A 20,860-nucleotide genomic window follows, 5' to 3' on the forward strand; every position below is an offset into this window, starting at 1 on the left:
AGTAACTGAGGGAAGGAGAGAGGGAAATAGAACTAGGCTTCGACCCTTACTTCTGCTAAGATTCCGGTAGGTTCACTACCTCATGTCCAGAGCAGTGAGCATTACAGAGGAATTTTCTGCATCTTCTCCTCTCAGAGAGTTTCCCAAAATATTTACTTTGAAAATTTAAAAGTAATTTTTTTCCTCTCTCAATGTCTAAGGGTTTCTTTTCAACTGTCAGGATTATACTACATTAAAAAGTAAATAAACTACAGACTCTTCTGAATCAAAAGCTTTTGTGTTTTTAATACCTACAGAACATACACAGATTGAAGAAATCAGGGCAAAGGCTGTAGAACCAGTACTAATTCACTTAACATTCATAGAGAAAGGGACAAAACAAACTATGAGATTTTTTTTTCTGTAAATTTGCATAATTTAGCTTACCACAAAATTCAGCTCCTCTCTCCCATTTTTTTTAACTTAATAAATTATGCAATGAAACTTTGAATTGATAAGACTGACCATCAGGCAGACCAAATCAATTACTTAGTGACTCTCCCCTCTTTTTCTTCTCCACTTCTGTTTGGTAATTATACCCAGCAGGCTGCAAGACGTGTGAGCTCTGGGTACAGAAGCGAGGAGAAGAGAAAGGTGACTCAGCCTGGTACCCACTGCTCCAGACCCTATCTAAGAACCATTGGGAGGCAGGGATCTCTGAATTCTTACATTCTGCTACAGTGGCTGAAGTCAGCTTTTTTATGTGACTAAATGGGACATAAATTATTGTTAACTTAAAATAGAACATGGTGATTTAGCATGGTTTTAATTGGATTTGGGCAATAAAATATCCTTTGCTACTGAAAAAGGAATGCAAAATTTGAAAATGAAGGTTATATAACCTCTTTATGGCAAAAGAGCAGTCTTTTGAAAGGTTGTCCTTCTCACAATAGAAGCTGATTTTATATTCCTAATGAGGCATGGGAGACAAAATCTACTTTCCAAACGTTTCAACTCTCTTCAGTATTCTCTATTTAATTAGAATTACTCCCTATACTAATCTCCCCAGCTGGCAATCTAATAGCCATTAGCAGAATTTATTTACTGTTTAAATTGCTACTTAAAGTTTAGGCTTGGTTCCAAGGATTTAGGCAGGTAACTAAGATGTTTGGCCTTTTGAGGCAAATCTTTGCCTCATCTCTCCCTTCAATGTAAGTAAAAGAACTTTCCTTGTAAAAAAATAAACTAAACGTCTTAGAAAAAAGAGAATTGTCTTTTGTGGGGGGAATGAAGAGTAATGGGACAAGCAGATAATTCTATGTGTCTGGATATACCTGCAAATCTATTGAACTTAGAAAAAGTTTAAGTAGATTCTGTTTTCTTTTTGGAAAGCACATTTGCAGATTTGAACCTTAGAGTTTAATAATATATGAAACAGACAATGAATTAAAACAATAAAAATGGATCTGCCACACTCAATAGGACTGTATCTTTTCATTTTCTATAGGAAAAAAATTAAAGCTACAGTACTAACCAAACTAGAATTGGGGAAGTTCACAATTATAACTCCAGTATATTTTTTGGCAACTTTTATTTAGTAGGTCTATCAAATTCAAATAGAATATAAAAATTAGTGTTTTAGGTTATAAATTCATAACTCTTTTTCCGTTTTTAGATTAGCCTGATTAGAACAATTACAAAATAAATGCATCCTATAGTTATTAGGATTAGGAAAATCAATTAAAATGGTATGTTTCCACATGATAACTGACCCATGAATTAAATGGCAAATTTACACAAATTAAATTTTGAATAAACTATTGCATAAATCGTTCTTAAATTTAAGGACCATAAAAAGAACACTTTTATATTGTGCAACTACTTTTTCAACTCTGGTTCATTAAATGCAGCCCACAGAGAGGGTAGAAAATACATTTCATGGCTTTCTCTTTAAATATTTTTCCAAAATAAGTAATTCCTATATCACAAATTTTAAAAGTCTGTGTATTCTTTCATTATTTTACAGAATTAGAATTGCTGAGAATAATTAGATGAGATCTATTGCTAAGGCACTGATGTGAAAGAATAGTAGCGATAGCAATGACAATTATAGCAAAAATAGTATTAGACCTAATTTTAACTAATAACTTGTTGCCCATGCGTGAAGATGCCAGAACAAAAATATCGTCAATGTAGAATGCATTTAAGACATGTTTCTCTACAAGCATTGGTAGGAGGAAGAGGTACGTTTTCTTTAACTAAATTTTTACTCTTCTAATTCATTCCACATAAAATAATTAGCTGAGTTTTCCAAAATGGCTATGTCATCATGCCTTTTGTATCTGAGACATCATTAGTATATCTTTACTTTTTATTGAATTCATTCATTCATTTATTCATCAGATACTTATTGAGCACCTCTTAGTTACCAGGTGATGGGCTTGGCCCTGGAAGTCCACCTGTAAAGAAAATAAAGCAGTTCTAATGAAAAGTTAAATAATCACACACATAATTATTAGGTTGGTGCAAAAGTAATTGCAGTTTTTGCAATTTTTTTTTTAACCTTTTAAACCACAATTACTTTTGCACCAACACTGGTAATATGGTCTATGAAAGAAAGATTGAATAATATGACAGCAAATCAGAAGAGGACATTATCTAGACTAGAGGGTTAGAAGCAGCTTCTCTGGGACAGGACATTGCACTGATATTTAAAGGAAGAGTAAGAGTTTCTCAGGTGAATGGTTGTGGGATTGGGGTAAAGGAAGGAGAAGATTCCCTGGAAAGGCAGTAGTATTTGTGAAGGAAGACATCAGAAAAAAAGAGAATACAGACCCTTATGGCTCTTGTGGAAAGGGGCAGAAGGATAGATATTTGATTGGATAAGAACCAGATCATTCATGAGCTTGAAAATAACTGGAAATTTGTTCAAAGAGCAAAAGGAATTTATCGAATCTATTTTAAAAGGATTCAACTTGTTTCAAATATACTTTTGAAGGATCACTCTTACTGTCAATTGGAAAATGTTATGGAATTGGCCAAAAATGGATTTTGGAGGACATATTAGGATAAAATACAGGTTCTTTAGTTGGAATTCAGATCCCTCAGAGTTGAGGCCAGTTCTATTTTACCCATCTTTATTTCACTTGTCCCTTACATCTGTGTGCACTTCAGCTGGACTGGTCCATCTACTCTCTCCTGAACAAGACTGCTCAATCCTAATTTTTGGCTTTCCAGAATACTTCCTCACTACCTATTTTTTAAGAGCTAGGGAAAATTTCATCTATTCTCAGTACACTGGTCGAATATTACCCATTTCTCTAACTATCCCAACTGACTACCATATTTCTAAAAATTTAAGCCACTGTGGATTGTAAAAGACACCAATATTTTTGAACTATGAAGAAAGTGAATAAATTCATAACAAAATCCTAATGTTAGCTTGTTGACGTACAGAAGTTGGTCATATCAGCTTAGCATTGTTTGGAAATTTCTCTCATCTATTTATCTGCTTGTGGGTCTCTCCATTTCTTAGAGCATCAAATGCTCTAACATACTTATTTGGGTTTTGCAAAAAGAATTATATTGCAATAATTTCTCCAATAGCAAATATTTTTACTTACTATTAAATTTAAGCCCAGCAACACAATATTTAATATTGTTGCTTTTCGGGTACTTGATAAATTTTCACTTTTATGCTGTTTCATGAAGACATTTTAAAAATCAATTAAACTTAAAATGTGTAGAAACAACAATGCATATTAACTCAATTGGAGTGTGACAATATGAATAGCTATGATCAAGTTTAAGCACTGCAATGACAAGTCTGTCATGACGGCTGCCTAGCCAATGGCAATTGTAAAACACTATTGATTGTAAGATGCATCCTAATTTAAGAGGTGCCTATATGAGAATACAAATGTTCATCTTAGAATAGAACTATGTTATATGTATACAACTCAATTGATATTTATATTTGCCAAGTATTATTATTCATACCTTTTTTCTTAGATAACTTCAGTGTACTTTGAATTTCCGTTGAATTCATTCATTCATTCATTCATTCATTCATTCATTCATTCATCAAATGCTCACTGAGTATCTCCTATATGCCAGTGCTGGGCTCTGTCCAAATGGACCAATACCACCTTCCCCGACAAAAACAAAACAAAACTACCTCAGTTGCTAGCATCGTCACACATTCAATTGGGAAGATATCAATGTAAAGATGTAGTACTTGGGAATATGAATGAATTCCTCAAGTTCTTCTTTCTGATAATGTTCTCAAAGTAAGTTAACATTGGCTAAAACTAAAGTATACAAATCCATTAACATAGCTATTTGTTTTAGTAGAAACACTGCGAAAATCTACATGTGCACAGAAACACAGACACATGCATATATGCATGTATACATGGAAAAATTGTGGTTAATTGAAAGTATAACTATTATTGACAATATCCTTTTAACAGTTCCCTGTTAACAAGGTACTTTATTTAAAGGATAGTATCTCATTTAATTGTCAGACCACTCATGAAGTATGTATTATTACATACTTCATTACTATTTGCAGGGAACAAACTGAGCCACAGAGGGGTTAAGTAACTTGCACAAGAAGATTCATGGCCTGTGCTTCTGTGGCCAATGTTTCCCCTAATAAGCCAAATGATTTTCACACCATTCGTATTTTAGAGGTAAGTATCCAACAATAAGTTTCAGGTTCTTCCCTTTGCAGACTTCTATCATAATTGTGGATAGTCTGACTTAGAGTCATTTTCATATGAAAATTTTCATTACTTTACAAAGGGATTTATACTTTTGTCCTTCTTGCAAGTTTGTTTTAAAAGTGTGCTTCAACTACTTAGGTGAGTGGGAAGAAAACAGCATGCAATCAACAAAGATAGGTCTAGAAAAAAGAAGAGGGGTATTGAAACCCCTCTTCTTTTTTTTAGACCTATCTTTGTTGATTGCAAATAATACTCTAGTTTTATTGTTAAGATTTATAATCTTAACAACCCATGTTTTTAAAAACTAGAGTATTATTTACAATGATTTATACTTAACCTTTTCTTCAAGAGCTTTAAAATATCTTAATATAAAAGATAGTATACATACCATAAATTAATCAAAACTAGAATAAGCCAGCTAATGATTCATTTACAGAATCATCCTAAAGTAGGGTTTCACTTCGTGTGTTGTTTTAGGAATAAAAGGATCTTGTGAATTTTATGGGACAGTTGGCTTAGTTTTGCTACTTGACATTTCTTTATGTCCATTAAGAAATGTCAGAAACAATTACAACATCAATGAATTCTAAAGATGCACATATCTTGAGTGCATGTGTATGTATGTATACACACACACACACACACACACATACACATATATAGTCTGAAAATTAAGTTCGTGAAGTCATCCTAGAAAAAGTGCTACATACCTCATTGCTGAATATCACTAAAGTCACCTTTGAAGTACTCCCCTTGGGAATCTATGCACCGACGCCAGTGCCTAGTCCACCCTTCAAAGCAATTTTGGAACTCTTTTTGTGGAATGGACATCAGAGCTGTCATTGTATTACCCTTGATGTCCTGAATGTCATCCAAATGTCTTCCATTCAATATTTCCTTTATCTTCAGGTAAAGAAAGAAGTCACTGGGGGCCAGCATTAGGTGAGTAGGGAGGGTGTTCCGATACAGTTATTTGTTTACTGGCTAAAAACTCCCTCACAGACAGTGCCATGTGAGAGGGTGCATTGTCATGATGCAAGAACCATAAATTGTTGGTGAAAAGTTCAGGTCATCTAGCTTTTTCGCACAGCCTTTCCAGCACTTCCAAATAGTAAACTGTTAACTGTCCATTTGGTACAAATTCATAATGAATAATCCCTCTGATATCAAAAAAGTTTAGCAATATTGTTTTGACTCTTGATTTGGACTGATGGAACTTTTTTGGTCCTGGAGAATTGACTGACTTCCATTGTGCACTTTGACACTTTGTTTTAGGGTCGTATTTGTACACCCATGTTTCATCACCAGAGATAACACAGCCCAAAACATCATCTTGCCTCTGTAAAGCTTGTGGCAAGATAATGAAGCTAAGAGAGTCAGGTGGGTTGAGAAAGGTGAGTGCTTTATTCTGTGCTCCAGGGCGAGGTTCACCGGTCCGCAGATGGGGCGGTGAAGTCGCAACCCGGGCAGAGTGAGGGAGGCATATATGCGATTTTTGGGGTGGGGGTTGGCTGAGTGAGGTGGCAGATGAGCAGGCCCCCCCCAGCACAGACTGGGCGCGAGCGGCTGCATCCAGAGTTGTTCATCACACCAAAGGTCCGCTGCCTCTTTGGGGAAACGCCAGGGGCCCCAGTTTCCCTCATGTGAGGAGGGGTCTGACTTGGCAGAGGGGTATGACTTGGCTCCCGGCCACTTTGACCGTGCCCGTAGCTGACCTAACAGCCTCTCCAAAAGGTCTTGGCAAACTTTGACTCTCCTTTGCTTTTGTTCATTGGTGAGCTCATTGGGGACCAATTTTGCACACACCTTCTCATGCCAAGATATTCAGTTAAGATTTCCTAACTGTTTCTCTATCGATGTTTACTTGGTCTGCTATGCTTTTCATAATCAGCCAATGATTTTGATGCAAAATTTGAGGAACTTTCCCAATGAAAATCAGTTCTGCTCGTTACTGGCCATCTTGACCTCTCTTCATCAGTGATGCGTTCTCTTCCCTCAGAAAAGTGTTTAATCCATTTGTCCACTGCCGTTTTCTTCATGGCATTATCACCATAAACTTGGACTAACATGTCTCTCATTTCACTTCCACCCTTGCCAAGTTTAACAAGAATTTTAATGTTTGTTCATTGCTCTAATTCAAGCTCAGACATTCTCACGACAGCACACAAAAACACGCAACAACAATAATGAACACCACTCAGCAAAACATCGCCACACATTGACACAAACACAGCTGTGAGACACTGATACACCAAGGTAATAAAACCTTACCAAACTGTTTGTATGTGCTGCCAATGTAAGCGCACGGTGGCAAGTTTGCGAACATAATTGTTAGACCTCGCATATGACTTATATATAAATAATACCTAATATACACATACAAACATTTATTAGAAGCCAATTTTATAGAATTGAAATCTCTTATTAACATTTATTTGAAATTTATCAATCCTTTTGACTTCCTGTCAGTTCTTTTTTCTTTTACATTCAAGAATGAATCCCTTTCTGTTTCACACCTGGCTGGCTGTGGACTCCTACCTACCACCAGTTTTAGAGAATCATTCCAGTCCCTTTACAGACATATCCCCACTTTGAGAAACTTCCCTAATGCTACATACCACAGCCCAGATAGTTAATCGCTTCCTCTTCATATGTATTGTAAGTCTGTTATCACATGTATTATACTCTACGGTAAACATTTGTTTAGTTGTTCTTCAGAGAAGTTCTAGGACAGCAAGAGATGTTGTCTTATATCTCCAGTATTTAACACTGTGCCTGAGGTTAAAAAAAGAAAATCAATTGAAATACAAAATATTAGTAAATATTCTTTAGCACTTGCTTTGTACCAGTTACAAGGGTTAATATTTCACATGTATTTCTTCAACTTTCACAATAACCTTTGAGTCAAGAAGTTATTATCTCTCAGATGAAGACATTAAGCTTAGAGAAGTTAAATACCTTGCCTGTGGCAAACAGCTAAGATGTAACACAGGGCATTTGCACAGGGGCTTGTCTTCAAAGCTCATGAACTTAAAGTACTACAGGAAAGTAGGTGTATACCATGTTTCCCTGAAAATTCCCAACTGGACCCAACTGGACCATCAGCTCTACTGAGTCTTTTGGAGCAAAAATTAATACAAGATCTGGTATTATATTATTTTGCTACATAACATTACATTACATTACATTATATTATATAAGACCCGGTCTTATTTTAATTATAAGACCGGGTCTTATATTAATTTTTGCTCCAAAAGACGCATTAGAGCTGATGGTCCGGATAGGTCTTATTTTCAGGAAAACATTGTAGATATTTATAAATGTAGGGCATTTTCCCACTAGAAGAATTTCAGAGGCTTAGCACTCAGAATAAGAATTGCAAAGTTATGGTCCTAGCAATCTCCCCATGACTTTTCATCTTACTCTCTCCCACATAGCTGACAGCCTTCCTCGCCATGTGTCAAAAAGATATATTACATTCTTCCCACTACTCGCCAGTCTCCTCTGTTGCAGCGTTTTTCAAACTCAGCATTATTGGCATTTTGGGCTGAATAATTCCATGTTATGGGGGACTGTCCCGGGCATTACAGAATGTTTAGCAGCATCCCTGGACTCTACCCACTAGACGCCAATAGCTCCTCCCTCCCACCTCCAATAGTGAAAAGCAAAAATGTCTCCCGACCTTGCCAAATATCCTGTTGGGGGATCAGTTGCCCAGGACAGGAAATGGGTAATGCTACAAGTACTTCTGTATGACTTAGAATCTAAGTCCTAGATGGTTAGCTTCCAAAATCAATGAACATCATTTTCAGTTTGCTAGTGCAGTCATAGATAGAGTGAATGCTTTCCCCCCTTTTACTGTAACATTTTTTTACACTTAAGATACACAATAAATATTAAATTAGTGACAAGTAAATGCACCTGAGGCCTGCAGTTTTGATTGTTCATGTGGCAGAGCAAAGACCCAGAAAACACATTCTTGAGCTATCTTGTGACTTCTCCTAAATGATTAGAATCAGACCAGAGTCTGTAAAAGAATCCATTTCCAAAGTTTAAGGTTAGAGGTATAGTGGTAATGAATGTTTGCAATTAAATCAATTAGGCTGTATCCTAATTATGTAGGTCAGAATCTAGGTGACATCTAGACCTGAGTGCAAATGTTGACTGTGGTTGCCATGCCCCTGGACTCAGTTCCTCACTAGCAGTCATGTGTCAGAAACAAACATTTCTTGGGATATTCCAGGCATTAGCTTGACATTAGCAAGCACTAAATGTATCCCAAGGCTCTATATGGGCTACTTTTGCTCAGATGCGTGCTAGGCCGCTTGGTCCCAAGGATTCACAATGTTTGCAGTGACCAATAGATATTCATCCTTAAAGGCTGTTCAGAATTGATAAAGATGACTCTCTAACAGGAATGTCAGAAACAGTTTTCTGGTATGTGCTGTCCATTCTTAGAGCTACTTTGTGCCTCCTTTAGAGCAGGAAAGCTAGGTTTGGGACTACAAAGGGTGAGACGATACAAAAAAGGTAATCACCAGAACCCTGTTTGACTGTAAGCCAAACTGATGCGAGTCAATAAACCAGATGTGATTTGAAGGACAAAACCATTTCAAAATGGCAGTGGTAGTCCTTAGGAGCGAAAGCTAGTCATCTAGGCTTGGAGAGCCTGTGGCCCTGACCTGCCAGGGCTCAGGCGTTGTTTTTTGGCAAGGGCAGAACTGCTCTAAAGTTCAAGCACTGCCTTTCACCTTAGCACAGACACTTTTTTCTCTTAGCTTTATTATTCCCAATCCATTCTTCATAATTGTTCATCCTACTCCACATACAGAAGCAGGTTAAAATTATGGGTTAATGACAAGAGGTGAATTCCAGCAGTAGGTGGAAGAGCACGAATAGACAGATCTTTCCAACGTATTTCTTAAAGATCTTAAAACTGTATTTCTTAATCCACATATTTTAGAAAAAGTACAAGTGGATCATGAACTTAAAATTAAGAAGAAACATAGCAAAGTGTAGCTGTTCAAATACTAATCAAACATCTTTACATTTCATTTCGGATGTAGGGTATTAGCATGGTGAACAGTTTTATTTTATGAATACTGATGGTTCGGTTGCATCTCCATTAGCAAAAACTCTTTGGCTCTTGAAACAGCTGTAACCACTGCAGAGACCTGGAGCCCAAACCTGCTATTATGAATGCATCAGGGCTTTTCCCATTTCCTGTCCTCTCAAGGGCACCTCGCATGAGCCTCTGCTACGAAAAGCCCTCTTGCGCGGGACAGCTGCTAGCCCTTTCCTTTTCATTCCATCGGCTAGCTCTGTGACTCGTAAGGAGTCGCCATTCAAAAAATATGTGAAATTGAATTGCCAAATTAGTTCCTCTTCTCTGTGTATTAAAACTAGTTTGAGAAATAAACTCCTTTCAAGTATACTGAAGCCTTACATGCCTCATCTAGCCAAGTGAGAGGCTAAGGCAACAGGCTTCCTTCTAAGCTCCTTTAAGTTCATTTTTAAAAATGTGAGTTAGTTGCCAAACAAGACTGGCTTCTAAAAATTCTTTACGTCAGTTAAAATGCAGTTTTAAATAAAAATGTGAAGCATTTGCTCGTCATGGATAAAAGTGCTAATCTTTTTTCCTTATTTGTTCTATCTCCCTTTTCTTTTCTGATTGTAAGTTAAAGGAGTATTTTAATTTTGACCAGAGGTGCACTGTCATTACTGGTATGCACATGTTGTCTTTCACTATTCACATGGTTGTCTCTCATGATGTGAGGAGGATGGTGGTGTGGCATCCAAATAAAATACAACTGTAGGATATATATGTGTATTCTGAGTTGTATCCTCCCATAAACAGCCAAACGAGCAATTAAATATTCCAGATGTATAGCTTCATTCTAATGATCAGTTCGGCCAAATCAGATTGGTCTTCAATCAGTGAAGAAGTACCCTTGGTATATTACAGAGAAATGAAGCAATTGTCCTAATTAAAATAGAGATTAACATAACTTTTGCCTTAATGAATAATGAAAACCAAACAATGGATACTGATACAATACCGATGTGACTAGCTAATGCTCTTTTTAAACTTTCTCTTTACTAAAATCATATAAAATATTCTGCACAGGGTTGTTTTTGATGTACACCAAACAATTTTCAAAGCTGAGACTTTTGTACCTACATTCTGGTCCTTTTGCACACTAAAGAGAGTAAAGCAAATGGCCAATTGTGGATACAACTACCAAGTGAAACTCTAAACCCATTAAACCTTTGAAAATTTTGACCTATATGCTCAAAAGTTAATGAATTACGTCAAACCCATTAACTGCCTATCAAATTCGTCATTACACAGTGCAAAGAACAAATTCATTTATCTGACATCAAGATCTTAACTTACATTTCTTGGAGGCAAGCAGTCCTTGACACACAAGTATATTGGAGAAAGAAGTTTGGCAAACTTTGGTTGGGAGTGCCTGCACTCAGTTTTCACTTTCTTCTTTTAGACAATTCCTAGAGCATGCTCCAACATGGCAGAAATTTGGCAAGGCCTTAAAAAAATCTCCTCCTCAAAACACATAAACGAATGTTTTAAGTAACAACAATCAAATTGTCATTCTTAAATGAATCTTAATATAGAGAAGTACAGATTTCTAAAAAAATAAAAAGGCAAGAAACCAGAAAAATAGTTAAGATTTCCCTAAGTGGTTAGCAGTCAATGGACAGGTTTGCTATATCATTATACTTTTAACCTATCACAATATTAAAATAATGGTCATTGATTATAAACTCATTGTATTTGAGTTTTCATGAATTTAGAGATTAGGAAGTTGAGGTGGTTATTCCTGCATATCTCAGTGAGATTACTCTTTAACACATTGAAGAATGAGCACCAGCTGTTTTCAATGTTTAGATATAAACATTTAATTTTCCATATTCTGAAAATAAATTCCATACTGGTTTACAGACAATCTCTAGTGGAATGATTAAAAATGCAAATTCCTAGGTCACATGATCAGAGACTGATTCAGTGACCTTGGGGAAGAGTTCATCTACCTCCTCAGTAAACACCCAATTGCACCTGATGCAATTTGTCTACAGAAAACTGCTTATGCGGTGAAAAAGATTTTCTTACAATTTCTATACCAAAGTTCTATCAGTACGTATAGCACATTTTTTCCCCATATGGCAGTTTTTGATGAAGAAAATTAGTCAAAATTTTTGTGCTTTACAAATCTTGGCAACTATCCAATTAATAAGAAACCCTACCCTATTTTCCAACATTCTAATTCCTCTTTGACTGTTTTAAGGGTTAAACTTAAAAGTATTAGAATTGCAACATTCAGTGTCCCAAAGTTGAAACTTAGAGTAAATCATTTCTAAATTAATTTAACCTTGTGTTTTTTGGAGGAAGTTTAGAGGAAACTGAAGGTCCTTATAGTAATGTCTTGGTTTAGGAGGCTGTAGTTCCTTGAAAGCCAATTTTAAAAAAACACACACACACACACAAAAACACAAAACAGAAGACAACCTGCGCTAAGATCTCTTAAAAAGAGAAGGAGCCTCAGAACAGGAAATGAGAGATTAAACAATGACAGGTAAATCATTTCCTAGACTTCCGGAGAGTCTTGGCAGCAAAAGGTGTAGTGCTTTTGGAAGAAAAAAAAAATCATCACCCACAAAGTGACTAATTAATCAAGTGACTTATTACAAGTAAGAAAACCTGGTATTTGTTAAGATGGGCTTGTAGCAGCTTGCTGTGTTTGCTCCCAAAAGATGACTGCAAACACAGTGACATTTTGTCATACTGCATCTTTTTCCGAAGTAAAATTTAACAATTTTCTGGATAATTTGATTAAATAAGAGGTCCTCTCAAGTTGGTCTGCTTGGGCTTGAATTATTAGGCTAACATAGGATGACATTTTATGATGCCTTATACCTGAATCAAAAACAAGCTATATTTTCCATGTTTTTCTTAAAATAAGGAATTTGGTATCCTGGTAATAAACTTAAGAGTCTAAAAACCAAATAGACTGGCAAAACATAGGTATCATCAGCTAAGAAAACCTTTCTTGCCTCAATTATAAACATTTCCATGTGTATACTGAAAGCCTGACGTACAGAAGATATTCAATAAATGTTTCTTGAGCTAAATTCATTTCTCTGGTCTTGAATTAGCCTCATGGCATTAATTCTTAATTCTGGATATAAAGAAAAAGTCTAATTTGTTCATCTTTTAGGGATGTCTCCTGAATAAATCAGTTTAAGATTTTTTTAAAACCTGCAAAACAAAGGCAAGTCAGCAAATCTACAAACACAGATGGAAGAACAGGAGTCATGATACAGCCAAAACAATCTCTTATGGTAAATACAGGTATGTCAAATGCTCAGTTGTTTCTCTCCAGATTACTAGAATTATATCTGAAAATCATCAAATCTCTACATTACTTTTAAAGCAGCACCATAAATAAAAATAATCTTATAGATAAGTGAAACAATTTCATTGAAATGCTAGCCTTAACAGGCGGTTTCTTTCACTTCAAAGAAGGAAAAGGTGAAATAAGACAACACAGCTCAGTTTAATTTCAAACGTTAATATATTTTCTATTTTATATTGAACATATGCATCTGGAACCCCTCATTTGCAGCAACTATCACATCCTCATAAAAGGGGCAAAATTTGTAAGATGCCTCTTAAAATAAATATTCTTTTTTATAAAATAATAAAACTTCAAATAAATATTCTTTACACTAAACAATATGTTGAAAAAATTAGAAAATAAAGGTTGAATTTTACTGTAACTGTACAATATACATGAAGTCCAAAGGGAAATCAGAGTCTTACAATAAAGGCTTTCTGTAAGGCAAAATACAATCTAAAAACATACTGATTGATTCACATTCTTCCGAATGTACAACATATTAGTATAATATTTTGTGACTGTGCCATATAGCATGGCACAACTTGTTTTTCACAGTTGCAAATATTATTGTATATACAAAAATATAGCACATTATCTCTGGAGAAAACAATGGAAAAAAAGTCATTTGCTAATTTACAAATTTTGAAAGGACTATTCACAAACAAAACTTTTTGCCTAGGAATGTCTGTTGCTTTAGCTTATGCAACATGTGAGTTGCCAGGTTCTATATCTCATACTTTGAGCTCCATTAGCCGAGTTCTAACAAGCATATCAGTTAAAATGGCACATGGACAAAAGCATTTCACTGCAAACAGCAAAGAATATCCCAACCCTCTATTAACAGTGCCAAGATTATAACTGTTTAGTTGGTTGCATATGTGTGTTAAAAAGAAAAAAAAGGAACAATCCTTATTATTGTAATATTCCTGATTAATGATGCTATGTTGGTTTTTCAAAGTTCCTGGGTGGGACAGTGGGAACTTTGCAGCAAACTGTGTTTGAGTTTTTACAACGGCATCCAGGCCTGTTCACCCGGTCATAACACCCCTGGCACAATTTAAGGCAACCCTTGGCTGGAAGGTAACACCATAAACAAGGCAAAAAAAGGGACATGACGCCCATGGCCGACCAACGTGTACAACAGTGAGACTGGCTGCAAGAACACGGGTTGTCAGCACAGTTGTCCTCGTCATCATTAGAACAGTGATAGAAGAGACCTTTCACACAGCACACACAAGTCCCATAGTCAATCACGTTCTGGGCTGAGCAAAGGCACTGCTTGTCGCAGATCCAGTCTGATGGCAGAGGCCTTGGGTAGGTACACTCCTTACACTTGCATTTGCCACAGTCCTCACACCTGTAGGCATGCAGGCCCAAATCTTCCTTGCTCAGGGGCTTAAGCTCACCTGGTTTGAGCTCGGATTTGGGCTGCACCCGGATTATCCCATTAGTAACCGGCCCAGAGGAGAAAGATGGTCCCAACAGTCTCTGTTCAGAGGAACTGCTGCTGGTACTTGTCCTCGTACTGCTCCGAGACCCAGAGCTGACTGTGCTGATGGACCTGGACAGAGGGACTCTTGAAGAAGAATGGACCTGCGAGTGCTGGAGCCTGGGAGGCTGGCGGTGCTCGGGCAGACCATGGAGTCTCTCGTGTTTGTGCTGAGAGGAGGGGCGAGGAGCAGGCTTGAGCCCAGGTCTCGGGACCACAGTAGGCCCCTCTGTGTACTCATTGGTGTTTCGGATGGCTCTGATCTGATCCAGGGACAACACGTGTACCTGCTGGGTGAGGGTGTCTCTGGGGTCAGGCTCCCCACGCTGCCTGCCATTGTCACGGGGTGCCTGCAGCAAGGGCTGCGACCCACTGCCACTCTGAGCTCTGGCCTCCATCAGGTCTTGAAAGTGTGGTCACTCCAGCAGGCTTAGAACACATCTGAATTCCTGTGGAAAGCAAGAGGAAAGAGTAGGTTTACACTCCAGGATACTTCCCCACTCTCCACCCACCTGAGTTAACTCTTCACTTCCCACTTCCCCTAGAGAAAGAGGATTTGAAATGGAGTGGTTGTGGAGTTTATGAGAATAGCCATATGATCAATGCCTGTAAAATTATGGCTGGGTATTGACAATTCTTTAATCCTGTGATGTGTAGTGACACAAAGCTAGTCTTTGTTTCAATTACATAAGTATCAATTCCTTATGCAAATAAACAAAATTTCCAAGGGTCAGGTTCAATGTAAAAATGGCAAGAAAGTAATGTTAGAACATAACATTGCTACCGACATTTTCAAAAGTTGAACACCTTTTCCAAATTTGAAACAGGTTTAAGATTATGGCCATTTGTCTTAAATGTCAATGAATACAGTTGGAATTTCTAAATTCCAACTTTAAGTCTGATTTTACATCAAATATCTTGAACTATGATTTATCTAATATTCTGTAACTTTATAAAAATCCCATAGGATGAATAACATGTAAAAAGTAAGTATTTCCCCACCAAGGAATATTTATAAATTTTACAACAATCATGCATTACCTTTAACTGTATAGTGGCAAAGGTATAGAATTAAAAAGCGAATTGATTCAAATCTTGTCAGGTGCCAGAAATACAATAACGCAAACTACACAACAAGCAAAACAGGAGCTTATTTTCAACTTCTCAACTTTAGAATCAAATATATAATATTTTACAGCTTGACTGTCTAGAACTTCAATTCTATTGTTGAAAGACTGTTCTGTTTTAGAAGTAAATTATGTCAAAATCTTAAGTTGTTTGCCCATCTCCAAAAACTTAATAGTTGAGAACATAAACCGGCTGCTGATAACAGGAAGGGTTTTAAAAATTCAAGTGCCAAATCTCAAATCTATCATTCTGACAAGTAATCGTGTAAACGACAATCCGTTTATAAATTTCAAAACTATCATCCCCTTTACCACTAAGTCTACAATGAAGAAAAACGGCGAAACCTGGACCTTTATCCAACCTCCACTTTTTAGAAAAGGGACACAAGCAGGTGACACACGCCTCCCAATTCGGAACAAGGCAGAGCTGGAAACCGGATCTCACTTGCAACAGAAAGGCAGACAAGACAACGATGCTCTTTGCTTTCACTCCGTTTATCGACTCTATCTGCGCCTCAACACCGTCTCCAGCAGGTGGGACACAGTCGGGGCCCCGAGGGACTTTATTCCGGGTGGACTGCTGCAACCTAGAGGCCAGGCTGGACCCCCTGCGCACAATTCCAAGACCGACAGACAGGAGGGGGGCGCGGGCACCTCGGAAGGGAACGTGCTGTGAAACGCTCGAGCACTTCCCCCTCCCCTCCTTTTCCAGCTAAAATCTACCCCGCTCCAGATAACCGCCTCCCATCTCTAAAACGGAGCTCCCACTCTATTCTCAGGCTGAGGTCACGTAGCCCACCACAGGGCGTTCCCGAGAAGGATCTCGAACATCAGGCACAGGTTTCCAGCCCCGAGGCCAAGACGAAAGCCGGACACAGACCCGGGACACCGAGGCACCCACGCACACTGGGCGACTCCACTGTGCACTGACCAAAGAGACACTGCCTGCAATGTTTTCACGCCTATGTATTAAAATATACACATACACACACCTGTATTTCTTAAAATAAAACAAGAATTGTTTAAGGAAAGAGCATTTTTCTGGGCCCCACCCCATTGCACACGTCTGGCAGGCAGGAACCAGATCCCTGGACTGGGAACTTTCCGCGCAGATTTGCTTGCAGTGGAATGGAGCATCTTTGGGAGGTTTTTTTTTTTTTTCAACAAAAGTGATTTCTGTCGCTTTCTGGCCTCCTTCGCAGCGTCCCCCACCCTGCGTGCTCCCCCATTCTGCCCCCACGCCCCGCGAAATCCCCATTAAGAATTGTATCATTAGAGTAAGGATTAGGGGAAAAGGACTTCAGCACAGGGTGGGGCAAACCGACACAGAAACTGCTTTGTAAAAGACGCACAAGATTCCGAATTAAAAAACAGCAGCAACAAAAGTAGATCAGCCAAAGGAAATAAAAAACTAGCCTCTTTTGCCACCTATTTTCAGGTAATGGAAAATGATCGCGACCGCTTGATGACTTTCTTCCGGTGTTGGGTCAGCCCAATCTTCCAAAAATAAAAAAAGCATGACCCAGGCCGACCACGGAGAACGGAAAAAAGAGAGAGCTGCACTTCCGAACCGCAGAGACCCGGCGCCAGGCAGGGCGACGCTCCCACCCGCACCCGGCTTGCCTCTGTCCACACCGGACAGAGGCGGGGGCTCCCTCCACCCGGCACTCCGTCCTTTTTTCACCCACGGGGTCTCGCTGCCCCCGTGAGGCGAGCGCCTCGCGTGGCCCGGGTCCCGCCGGCGCCACTGCCCCGGGATAGCCTCTCCCAGGACTTGCCTTTCCCGGAGAGGAACAGGTTAGAAATGCGGGCGCCTGCAACGACGACCAGGAAAACACTAAGTGTTTTCCCTCCCTCTCTCGCTCTCAGCGCCGAATTCGCGGCCAATGCAGGGCCGGGAGACGACTCGAGGCGAGACGTCCGTCACCCCAACTGCCCAGAGTGCGGGCGCGTGGGGCCGGGGACACTACAACGCGCACGCAATGCAGCCCCTGCCGGGAAACTGCGGGGTTAGAGAAAGGAGGCCGGAGGAGAGAGACCCCACTCCCGGTCCGGCTGCACCTACTCCATGTTGCCCACAAAGCGCCGACCACAGCGCCAAGAGTTGAGGAGCAGAACGCGTCTCACCGTGATCGCGGCTTTACACCAACCCCTCTCCGTTGGATCTCTTCTTCCTGCGATGTGCAAATAAATCCAGCCCCGATGCAAACTTTCCCCCCGCCCCCCTTCTTTCCAAACTCTGCTCCAGTCCAACTTCGGAGCAATCGGCGGGAGTAAAAAAAAAAAGGAGAGGAAAATCCGGAGCCAAATCCCCGGCCGTAGAACACTCCGGGGTTCGGGGCTGGAGGCGACCCCCTTTCCAGAGCGCACGCGGAGTATTTCCTTTTTTTTCTCAATGAACTGGAGGCCGAAGCGCCAACGGCGAGTCTCTTTTCCTGGCAGATGAGCGAATGAGAAAAGAAAACGGCCTTACAGAGACCCTAAGGCCAGATGGCCAAGTCGTGCAGCCACCACCGCGTCGTAGCGGAGGCGGCGCGAGGGCGCGGGGCCGCGGGCCGGGCCGGGCGGGCGCGGGGGCCTGGGCGCTGCGCGCTCCGCCGGCCCCTCTCCTTCGCTCGCTCTGCGGCGTGCAGCTCTCGGCAGTGCAGACTGGGCGTTGTGGAGGCGCGGCGGCGAGGCCGAGGCGGGGGCGGTGGGTGCGGAGGAGGAGGAGAAGGAGGAGGAGGAGAAGGAGGGTCTGGGGCCCGGCCGGGGGGGCTCGCCGTTGGCCTGCGCCCTCGCCTTTCCGGAGGAGGCAGGGAGCTCTGCGGCGGCCGCGGCAGCAGTAAATGGCGTCATGTGGATCCGAGGCGGAACAGAGCAGTTGTTGTCCCAGAGGATATATCGCATCCGGTCCCAGCTCATTGGCTCCGCGGGGCTACATTCACTCACACTCCAGCGCCCGCCAGCGCTCTGAGCCGCAGGAGGCATTCAAAAGGGCAACCGCGCCGCCCCGCGCGTCCCCAGGCCGGTCCTGCCGCCCGGGCGCCGTCACGCGGGGCGCCTGCGGGGCCGGACTGGGCACGGCGGGGTCAGTTTATCTAGTTTCAAGGAAACACTGACCTTAAGGTTTCCCCAGAGCCCTGGAGGACGAGCCATGAGGAACTTTCTCCTCGCCACTAGGAAACGGGAAAGAACATTTAAAACTAATCCGGGCCATGGAGTGTTAGCATTTAAAACAAGTTGCAGGTTTTGAGACTTTATTCGGAACCCATTTCAAGCCCACCTCTCCCTATTTCTGACCCCTACCCCAGGGGGCGACGAAGAGAGAAAAGGGGGGAGGGGGAGGGGAGCGGGAAGTGAGGTGGGAGGGCTATTGGTTTATTCTTTGTCTACTGGATTAACCCGATTATACACCAGGCACCAGCACAAACCGCCTCCCCCACCTCAGAGCCTTGTACAAGGGGAACGGAATGCAGATTCGGATTTCAAGTACCTTCTGCTCTGGCCGTGATTTGCTTTTGATTTTATTGATTTGTAGATTTCGGTTTAATACTAGGTTTTATTTTTAAAAGGGGAGTTTTTGGATCTTTCTTACTGTTTTCTTTGGCACAACACTGAAGGAAATTCTACAATCTAAGCCTTAAGATTAGTTAATTCAGTAATACACGTATACACGATTACTAAGGGCGACATTACCGGCTTCTGAAATGGGAGGGGGTCTCACTGTTCCACTGCAGATTTCCTCCTCCACTTACCCAGAAGAGTCATCCTTCATTTCCTACTCTCCTTGTCATCTAGAACATTTCTCAACAAGATCCTATTGTCCATTTTGAAGGTGGACCGTGTTTTCCTACGTGCTTAAAAAATAGAAATTAACGCTAGAAATGCATACATACGCACTGCTCTTAACTGCCGTTCATTTACCAAGATACGTGCTTGTACGTGGGAGCACCAGTGAGAAATTAACACCCCCCGCAGCCACACTCCTATTACTGGATTCAAATGATTTACAGAATGTTTTTACTTTACAGGGAAGTACGGTTAATACTTCCGAATAGCACCTGCAATCTTGCCCCCGAGCGAGGTTAGAGTTCTTGAAACAGTGCTAGGAAAACGTGGTGCTTGATTCCTCTGGTCCAGCTCCAGTCCACCACCGTTCGCAGCTACCCTGGCACTCGCTGCCTTCTCCACAGCTCTCCCTCTAGAATGTCCCAGTGCGTACCCTGCCGCGCGGCGCTCTCGCCTTGCCTTCTCCAAGTTTCTCCAGGGCTCACCCCCCTCGCCCGGGGTTTGGAACTTAGACACAGCAGGGGAAGTGGCATGCGTTATTTCCGGGCGCTGGCCTATGTACCCCCACTCCAGGTGAGGGTGGACCAGGCTACGTCGGTCGTCTCCGCCGCTTCCCGGGTGATGTCGACTCGGCCTCCGGGGTTCCCGGCCGCTAGCCCGACGCCGGAGTCCTTTGAGCCTCTGGGTGAACGCAGGCGTCGCGGCGTTTACGAAACGTCCGACCACCAGGGGGCGCCCTCCCGGCGCGAGGCTAGGGCTGTTTTCCTATTACTCGACGACGGTAGGAGAGGGTGCCTTTCAAAATGTGCATTTGGCCGGCTGGTTCAAAATGAAAAAAGACATTTATAACACAAATACCACAGCAGGTAGCTTCCCCTACTGTTTCCTCGGACACATTCCGTTTGGAATGCGAGATCAGGTACCTAGGTTCAGAAAAACTTCAGCTCTTACAAAGAGGAAAGAGTTGGGAGCCAAACCAGGTTTGTTGCAAGGCTGGTATGGAACGTGCTGCCTGTCTGTGGTCAGCGAGTCTCAGGCAGGACAGGTGAAAGAAACGCCTTTTCTTCTTCTCTTTTAACCCCTGCACCCGATGGCTGCCACTGGAGACACTTGTGCCTATGCTATTTTCCCAGCACTGCAGGAACTCTGCGAAGACAGGTAGTTCTGGATCAAAGCATAAAATGGAATTTAAGTCAGTAGCTTCCGTCTGGTTAAAGGACGTTATATTTTTATTGAGTCAATAGGGAAGAAACTAGGAATTTACATTTATCTTTCATGAGCCAGAAAGAATCCATGCAATCTAGCTCTCCCCTCCTCCCCCACAGCCTCCAGCTTGCTGGCTAGGAA

At 41.0% G+C, this 20,860-nt stretch overlaps 1 protein-coding gene across 2 annotated transcripts; it reads right to left on the bottom strand.

The window, feature by feature from the left end:
* Nucleotides 1-13,281: 13,281 nt before the first annotated feature.
* Nucleotides 13,282-18,388, bottom strand: SPRY2 (sprouty RTK signaling antagonist 2). Of its 2 annotated transcripts, none has more exons than XM_033104947.1 (2): nucleotides 17,870-18,388; nucleotides 13,282-15,064 (listed from the first exon to the last, which is right to left on the bottom strand). In XM_033104947.1, exon 2 carries the CDS (start codon nucleotides 15,011-15,013, stop codon nucleotides 14,066-14,068), a length of 948 nt encoding a protein of 315 aa, XP_032960838.1. In that variant the 5' UTR covers nucleotides 15,014-15,064; nucleotides 17,870-18,388; the 3' UTR covers nucleotides 13,282-14,065. The 2 variants fall into 2 exon arrangements, with proteins under 2 accessions (XP_032960838.1, XP_032960839.1); XM_033104948.1 differs by lacking the exon at nucleotides 17,870-18,388 and adding an exon at nucleotides 16,094-16,902.
* Nucleotides 18,389-20,860: the final 2,472 nt, after the last annotated feature.

The sequence above is a fragment of the Rhinolophus ferrumequinum genome, chromosome 4 (genome assembly GCF_004115265.2).
Source record: "Rhinolophus ferrumequinum isolate MPI-CBG mRhiFer1 chromosome 4, mRhiFer1_v1.p, whole genome shotgun sequence".
Taxonomy (NCBI): Eukaryota; Metazoa; Chordata; class Mammalia; order Chiroptera; family Rhinolophidae; genus Rhinolophus; species Rhinolophus ferrumequinum.